At 35.0% G+C, this 9693-nt stretch overlaps 1 protein-coding gene across 1 annotated transcript in view; it reads right to left on the reverse strand.

The window, feature by feature from the left end:
• ena (ENAH actin regulator enabled) overlaps positions 1–4439 on the reverse strand; it is a 247765-nt gene extending 243326 nt beyond the window's left edge. Inside the window, exon 1 of the mRNA XM_090400769.1 lies at positions 4270–4439. Within this exon, the coding sequence (XP_090256895.1) occupies positions 4270–4274 (5 nt within the window). The 5' untranslated portion in view covers positions 4275–4439. The remainder of the gene's footprint in view (positions 1–4269) is intronic.
• Positions 4440–9693: the final 5254 nt, after the last annotated feature.

Genomic DNA, 9693 nt, shown 5'->3' on the forward strand with positions numbered 1-9693 from the left:
ACTTTTGTTCATTCTGTATTAATGCATGAAGTGAATGAAGCTTTCACATGTAAATATTTTCTTGAATATATTTCTTTATTTGTTTCTACTGAGATGAAAGCTGAGGTTAAAGGGTAGGTGATCAGAAAACTAAATACTGAGCATTGCTGAGAGGCCATGTCAAGATTCAATGCATTTTAGGAAATTTTATTATTCAAGTCTTTTTTTTTTTTTTTTTTTATAAAGATCACTGACTGGCAGCACACACTATATGTGTGTATGTATATATACACACACACACACACAATTCTATAGGTAGATACAGACAGGTATGTGTATGTATATATAAAAGCATAATTCAATGGTAATGGCTTAAATTGTTATCAATACTTACTATCAAATAGCTATTGTAACTTGGTTATCTATAATAAATATTTTGCACCATACAATAAGGAATGCAATTTTGTTCGAATATTTAAAATAATTTTGTCAAACTTTTTTAAAAATTAAATAAATCCCTATCACAAGGTAATGGATACCTTGAAAAATTTGACAGACTAGATGGTTTAATCTGTTCTGAAATCTGAAATCTGTCATTTATAACTGCTGACCAGTAGTATAATGCAAATTTAATTTTACTTCAGATGTCACAATAACAGGGTTTATTCTATAAATTAAAGATGTCAAGGAATTATATTCTTGGTTTACTCCTTTATCCAAGCCTAAGCAAACAAAGTTGTTCATGCCCGAAGTATTTTCAGGACAGGGCAACTCGTATATAGAGGCTTATATGTATATACTAGTATATAAAGGATTTATTCAAAATTTGGTTCATCGAACAAGACCTAATTCACCTAGCCTAACTGACAAAGGATGGGTATATAGGTTCAATTCCTACTGTGACACGGATGTTGTTCAATGTAATTAGGTAGGAAATGATTTTAATCACCCAGTAAGACAACAACTGGTTAATGAAGGCATTAAGTGGCTTGAAAAAGTACCTTGTTTAGCCTGTAAAATAAAGTTTTCAAATAATCTAATCCTCATCCCATCCACAATTTTAACATACAGATTTAGTGTGGGATGCACAAACAATAATAATATGCACATTTGTCAAGTAGTCTAGCAAAGTACCATCATAGCAGAAAGATATTGCTAACTAAATATAAATTTTCTTCTTTTTATATTATTATTATTATTATGCAGGCCTTCTCCAGGTAGTTGAGGATTCACTGAGGAAAGGCCTCTTCTAAGCCACACAATGCCTAAATATATATTTCTAAATATATAGTTCATCTTTGGTGAAAACATTCACCAAAGATGAACTGACAACATCTATTAGCAGCCAATCCCCCCCCCAACACACACACAGGAAGAAACTGGATATAAGATGTTTCTTAACTATACACTTACTCAGTTTCCATGGATAAACTAGTTCCCTGCTTCCACACACACACAAACTTGCCAAAAGCAGTAAAACTTATCATGCTAAAAAAAACTCATCTTTCACAACTACAAAACCACAATTCCTCAGTCCTCATATGCACTAACATAAACATAAGCCAAATATCATCTTGGTTGCCCTATGCTTAGCCTCTTCAACTGTCTCATCTCTGTTAAAGTCAGATGACCATATCTAAGTACAGTAGTTAAGATGTGATCCTTATTCAAGCCTTGTAAAATGGGAGAATAACTTCATTTCTACGAGTTGGTGTCTTCTTCAACATCGTAGCTCTCTGATGTAGCAACTTTTATATTACTCCCACACACACAACAGGCCACTAGGCCTATAGCAAACAAATGCTGTGTGGGGGAGGGGGGGATAAACCACCTTAGCAATGTGGTCCTTAAACTTGAGCTGTCTACTATCACTCCCAGGTCTCGGCAATTAATGATCATCTTTGATCAATTAATGATCATTCTTGCCCTTCACTGCTCCCAGTTGAAAATGCATAACCCTGCACTCAGCAAACTGAAATAAAATTCATTATAATTTGCCTACAGGACCAGTTTGTTAATATCAGTCTATAAGGATTCTATATCAGAAAAGGTCCTTATCACACTTCCTAGCTTTTCATCACTAGCAAATAATTGTTATATTATTATCTGTACCAATCCCAATATCGTTAATACATATGACTTGAGTACTTCCCTGCTGTATCCCTCTCAAGTCACCCTCCTCTTCAACTAAGCACTTTCATTTTTATTACAATACTCTAATTCAGCTACTTTCCTGTTCATGAAGGATGTGCATCTTGCATACACATACTCTGAGTCTATTATTAATTATTATTCTGCACCATCATAGAGTCAAATGATCTGGTGTGGGTGGTTTACAGTAATATTACAATTTATTCTACTATTTATCTTGGTAACAGATTCCAATCACTCAGTACTCTCCATGCAAAAACCTCAACAATTTTGTCCTTGGAGAGATTTTTGCATGGAGGAAAGGATGATTATTTGTTCATCCTGCCCTCTGAAAACTCAATACTATCTATCTGGTGAGCTTCTCTCAATTTATATTCTCTATTGGATAACCTTTTCACATCAGAAATTGCAGACTGTATTCTTTCATTCTATCCTAATAGCCAATATGCATCTCTGATATTAGTTGTTACCTCTCAAAAGCTTTTCAAAATTTTGTTTTCTTATCTGCTTGAAATCTATATGGCCAATGAAAATTAATACTTATAAATATAAGTAATACTTATGACATAAATATAAGTAATATTCTTCTGATGTCAAGAGACATCAGAAGAATAATGATAAACAACAATCATGCTATGCCGTGTCTACTTTTCTTCCATGATTTTCTTTGCACTTAATGTTTTTCTAAATAGCACCCAGTAAAAATCCATGAAATGGCAGCATGCTGCTATCAAAGCAACATTATTAAAAATTTTATAGATTTGTCCTTGAGAAAATATCAAATTTCTATTATCTAAACATACATGAAAGACGCAAATACTCTGGTTAGTTAAGTTACTATGAAGCCATTGCAAAAAAAAAGTCTGAATGAATCATAAGAATAGCATAAGCTTGCTTCTCTATATTATACTCTTTACTCGAGCAACTCACTTCATCAACTATTTAATCTTGTAAATTCAGGTTACTTTCAGTGTCAATGTGAACTAAATGCTTATTATATAAATACTTACATTTATTTTAGCCAAATGTGGATAAAATAAATGCCATTCAATATGCAGAGAATGTAAAATAACTTGGGAATAGAACAAATTAAACTGAACTTAAGATTAATTTTTGTGTAACCATTCAAAAATGTTATGCAGAAACTATCTTGAAAGCAATTCCGACAATCACCAACCTAACAGCAATCTTTAACTGTTCTATAATTTAAATGCATCATGCTTTGTGACAACGCCTGTATAATATCAACTGACATAATGAAACTGTCATCTAACCCCTTAAGTATGCTGTAAATCCACCTTCAACTCTGTGAACCTTTACAAGAATGCAAATCAAAACTGAACTGAATGTTCTAAATCATCTAAAAGGTGCTATAATAAAATCAGATTTTTAAAAACGAAAATACTTATTTTATAATCACCTAAGAATTCTGATATCAATTTTAACAATTATCAAACCTAATAACTGGCATTAATCATCACCAAATATCTATTAACCAAAGGTGATACTATATGAACCATTTTGTAATCATGCATTAGTTTTGTCAGCTACATGTTACTCGAAATAAATCATACTAAAAGGTAAAAGAGAAGTCTACAACAAGAATACTAAACAGTAGAGTTAAGATGCTCTGTCAACAGGCACAGAGATCCCATTACAATTCTAAAAACTATTTCAATCTCTATATAATCGACTCATGTTTCAGGAAAGTTATTCTTTCCTAATGTTGGAAGCATACTGATTACTTAAAAATCAGAACACTAATAACTTGAATTTGAAAGGGAGGATTTAATGCAAAAAAATTATCTTACATTTTATTAAATCTGCCAGTTACTTCATGATGCAAGAACTGCGGGAAACAAAAATGAATAATCTTGATGGATGCGCAAACTTTCACAATGCAGCTCCCCATGGTATCAAAAAACTTCAATGATCGGAAATTTACATTAATATATAAAACTTTACCATATCAAATTCGCATAAATACAGAAAAAATTAATTCGATATTGCAAGAAGAAATGAGTCAGTCATCTTTAGTCGGCTGTTTGCTCAAGGTAACACGAGTCTAACCCACACCTCCATTACCCACGACTGCACCAAGTGATAAACTATTGTATCAATTATTGGAAGAGAACTCACCTCATAATTATGCTTTTCCTTTACCACCTTAGATAATAAAATATTCGTGCCATTAAGCCAATCTACCTTAATCGTTTCACAAAGAGGTGATAAAAATAAATCTTAACATTCATAACGATTAATGAACTTTCTATCTTATCCAACAACCTTTGGATTGCAGGAGTTCACGAAGTAGCAGACGCCATTGCACTTATCGTTGGCGAATGAGGTCATGGGAAATCTGTAAAACCGTGCGGACTTCAAATCGGTTAAGTAAAATGATTGCAACAAGATAGAAAAGACAGAAATAAAATTTATTCAATAACAGCTAAACAACTATAAAGCACTTTATTCAAACTTTATATCTAAACATGATAACAACTGTTCAAAAGAAAAGATACCATGTATTATTCATCCTAGGTTTCTCGGATAGGGTGGGCGTTGCTGCTTGGAGCTGACGCCACGCCGGACATGCCGAAAGCATATGCTTATTCATAAACATGGCAATGAATATCAGAAACATGTAAAAAAGTACGCAACCATCGACTATAAACTATTATTGAAGAGTGAGTCTATCAGTAAAAGGGAAGTCTCTAGAAAATCTGGAGAAGGTCCAGAGAATCCATAGAGGCTCGGAATATAATAACAATGATGATGATGAACATAATAATAATAATAATAATATGCTACTTAATAGTACAGTTTGTTCACATACATATGTATGTACAGTTATGCGGCAAAAATCTCAACAAAAAAATGAGTATCTTCAGAGGCAATTTGAGGGAAAAAAAAACTATGAGAACATAGATATGATACATCAACTATTAACTATCATAGATATGAGCGACAACTAGCGTTAACTAAATTGTAAAGATCGTAAAGAAAATTGGATTAGAGTTTGATATGAATGCTAGAATTTATAGCGACGTAAAAAAGGTACAAATAGAAGAAACGAATTAAGCATCACTAGCTCCTCGGTCTAATCTCTACTAGATCATTCTAATTTTGAATGATCCAGTCAGGGCCGCCCCTAGGAATTTTGCCGCCCCTTCTCCCTTATTTTTTTGGTAGTTTATGCCAACTTTTCCGCCAAAAATAAACGACGCCCCGCGCAAATGCACGTCATGCACCGTCGGTAGAGCCGGCCCTGGATCCAGTAGAAGTTGAGAAAGGATATAACAAGTACTTTGCGAGTGAGTGTATGAATACTGGACAATTAAGAGAGGAATACTACTTAAGAGGCAAAAGTTACTAATGACATATACAAAGAGTAGAAAATTGTTAGTATCTGAGATGATTTGACAACTCATAAGGCAATAAGAATGATATACATTCTCTGATGGTAAGCGCATTTGTATTTGTAACGATTATTTCAATTCATAAGGTGAGTCTATCGCATAAATAGTTGAATTACAGACTCGTTATCGGGATATTCTTGATATGATCACTTGTTGAACAAGACATAGAATCGTTTCGTTAAAGAGAGATTGATATAATGACTATGATGTTGTTGTTTTTTTAATTTTATTTTAGAAAAGATTTTAATAGCATTCCACATAAGAAGCTGGTTAAAATGCTCCTAGTAGACATGGAGCAAGGTCATTAGGAGCAGAGTATCCTAGGGTTCGGTGATAGACTTGAGTTGTTCAATATCTTCATGAATGACTTGAGTTCAAATATTAGAAATAAAAGATTTTTTTTTTTTTGCTGATGATGTAAAGCTTGGTAGAAAATTGTTCGAATGACCTCAGTAATTTATCGAGACTGATCTTCTGCAAAGATTACGAGAGTGCTAAGAAAAGTGAAGTTTAACATTGAATGTACATATATGCGATTTGGTATGAAAGCAATTGTAAATGGATATAACTGAATCGATAGTTTAAAACTATCCATTCAACTGGCCATAACAGGATAACTGTTATGGCCAGAAGGACGTTAATTAATAATTAATGTTTATGAAATTTGGTATTTAAGATCTCGTATTAAAATGCAACACGATTTTTGTCATAGAACTTCTCGGTTTGGGGAGAAACAACGAAGTATTTGGTTGAAATGAGTTCGAATACCATACTGAAAGCAAAGAATCTTTATAAGGATTTTTCAGCTGAAGATGAATTAGCGTTTTCATACAAAATAATAGATACTCGGACTTTTCTTTCTGTAAAACAGGCCAACCAAGAACACATGCAGTTAACAGACAAAAATTGTCTCTCTTGATGGAGTCCTGGAATTTCATGGATGTGCTATGTAATAATTATAGAACATACACAGACATTAAGGTTGACACTACTTATAATTGTTCATATATAGTATCCTTTTATAATTTACAAAAGAGGGTTTTATATATTTCCGTTTGATTTCGCGTGAATGTCTTCACGTCTATTGACAAGTATCTTTGCATTAAAAACATCTCCCCTGATTTACATATTCGGCGCTATAATGAAGTACCACGTGATATCAACTTCACATGCGGTTACTATAAATGGGCACACCTATCCTCTGTACGTAACAAGCAAACATTAGCCAGTAATGGGGAAACGTGGCAACATAAGCCAATTAGACCACGATCAGATAGTTGGAGCCAGGAGGGCAGGTACCAGTATTTCAGAAACAGATGCACTTGTTGGTTGCTCCCATACTACTGTATCAAGGGCTGTACCAGGACTTGAACAAGACATCCAGTAGAAGGACTCACATTAATCAGCCATGCGTGGTTGATCCTAGAGGTGAGAGTCGGATGTCAGTCATGACACCCGACGCTCACCTCTAGGATAAACGGCAGGACAGTTCAACCCATTTCCACATGTACCATGTGCCGAACCTTGCTTCACTTGATCCACAGCTGGAGACCAACAAGAGCACCCATGATGATGGCCAGGCATTGCAAGCAATGTCTCGCATGGGCCAAGGAACATTGGCAATGGACCCTCGATAGATGGAAAAAGGTCGTCTGGAGTGATGAGTACTATTTCCAGCTACACCATGATGATAGCTGGGTTTGCATTTGGCATAAATAGAATGACGTTCTATCCCCTGGTTGCATATTTAAGGTTCAACAGGCCAGCAGAGGTGGTGTTATGGTCTGGGGAGGTTTTTCCTGGGATGCCCTATCATCCCGCAAACACTGAATGGTGAATGCTACAGGGACCTGTTAGACGACTATTTCCATCTGAAGGAGTCTATCCTGACTACAGTGCCATCTTTTAATAAGACAACATACCTTGTCATCAGGCTCATACAACTATTGAGTTTTTGGAGGAACACGACTACAACGAATTTGCCACATTACTTCTGCCCCAAACACCCCTGACTGTAACCCAATTGAACATGTGTAGGATATGCTAGAATGGAGTGTGACAGCTGCTGATCCTGCTCCATGGAATGAGCGCAAAATGACGGAGTTGCAGCAGAAGATCTCTGTCAAATTATGCATGGAGGTGTTCGAAACCTTGTAAAACCTGTTCTTAGGCACCTGCGAGCCATGATTACACAGAGAGGTGGACCAACGAGTTATTAGTTGGGTGTTCCTAATGCAAAGCTAACTCAGTGTACATTATTCAAAGAGCTCTATCGAGTAATGGTACAAGTGGAAAAAATAAAACGACTGCATAAAAAAAAGTTATACTGCGTTTATAATGGGTCAACCTATTTTTAGCTAAGGTGCTTTAGACAATTTTGTTTTGCCTAATTTTATCACAACAATTGATTAATCAAAATCAAAATTGATCGATTCCACAAAACTTATATAGATGCTAAATACCAGATGCCTAAAAATCTCCATAAAATTCCATCAAATCAAGAAAAAATAATTGATAGTTCGAATCCTTTCGCACATTAAAATGAACTGCTTATAGTGCAGTATAAAATAAAATAAAAACATTAGATACATGATGCAGTATCTGAATGAGTTTCTAGAGTTCGAAGAGCAAATAGGTTGGAAGTGAAATGAATGTGCAGCCTTACTAAACACGAAATCCATAAAAAGAGATGAAGTGGAAAACATTTTGTGAGAATAAGGATAAGAGGAGATGTGATATATATATATATAGCGTAAGCCAAAAAAAAAAAAAAAAAAAGTTACAAGTATTGTGTCAGAGTATGAAAACACGTGCAGGCTAAAGGCAACCGAAAAGAATTTTATCGTGTTATGCTGCAAATAAAATACAAAAATTAAGCTGAAAGACTAACGTTACTGAATTCAGGTGGTATTCTTGTCTGAAAGAAATGCGATTGTTCAAATAATGAGCGCCGACTTCGCTACGATTTATCTGTGTGTGTGTGTGTGTGCGCGCGCGTGCGTGCGTGCGTGCGTGCGTGCATAATAGAGAGGTAATGAGAAGGATGTTCTACGCTATTGCATAAGTTGGAGGGGAAAACGTTAATAGGGACAAATGGGATATCAGAACGTATGCGGTATGTTAATCTAAACTGGTTAGATACTTGACCTGGTTGCATAATTTATAATTTTAGTATTAGCTGAGACAGGATCCCATAGGAATAGAAGGAATATGATAATCCAGTTCACAAAGGTACTGAAAAAATTATGCATGCAACTACCAATCTATCAGTATCTCTGGAATGGCGGTAAATATTTTAGAAGAGTTGTTAAGAACTTACAGAAATCGGTTGATTTTAGAAATTACGTTTTGCATGGAACAACATGGGTTTAATAAGGGGAAGTCAGGTGTGAGCAATTTGCTCATATTTTATAAGAACATGATGATGAGTTGAATAAAAGAAATGGATACACTGATGGACTTAGCCAATGCATTAGGTAGCCACATGAAAGGCTGCTGCAGAAATTAGAGGATATAAGATTGGAATATAAACTACTGACTTTGAGAAGAGGGAAGGAGGCTTGTGGACAGGAATCAAAAGTGGTATATGGGGGTTGGTCAGTTTTAAGTTGACCAGTGGTGTTCACAGGATCAGTTCTTGGACCATTGTTGTTTAAGATGTATATTATACTGATACTGAGAAGGCTAAGGCAATCAGGGTTACTATGATGTGCAGTACTTAAGAATGACTTGAATATGCTGGAATTGTGGGCAAATGATTATGGGAGTCAATTCAATATTAGTGAGTGTAAATGTATGAACTTTGGTGTAATTTATAATGGCATATTATATTGATGGGATTATGCTTAGAGAAATTGATGATGCTAATGTTAGAATTATGATGAATACGAAGATGAAGTTAAAAGGCCACAGCAAAAATTGCCAATTCAAATTCAGAGGATAATTGAGTAAGAATCGGAAGTCATTTTGCCTCTTTTCAAGTCCATAATAAGACTGCACCTGGACTACTGCAGATTTGATGACCTAGGTCTCGCGGGGATGAAGATGCAGAGCGGGTGCAAAAAAAGAGTTACAAAGGTGATATCAGGATTATAGAATATAAATTATGATGAACTGCGAGTATGTGGACTACAGACACTGATAGGTA

Source organism: Typopeltis vanoorti, chromosome 11 (genome assembly GCF_054136105.1).
Source record: "Typopeltis vanoorti isolate ZY-2024b chromosome 11, IOZ_Tvanoo_1.0, whole genome shotgun sequence".
Lineage (NCBI taxonomy): Eukaryota > Metazoa > Arthropoda > Arachnida > Uropygi > Thelyphonidae > Typopeltis > Typopeltis vanoorti.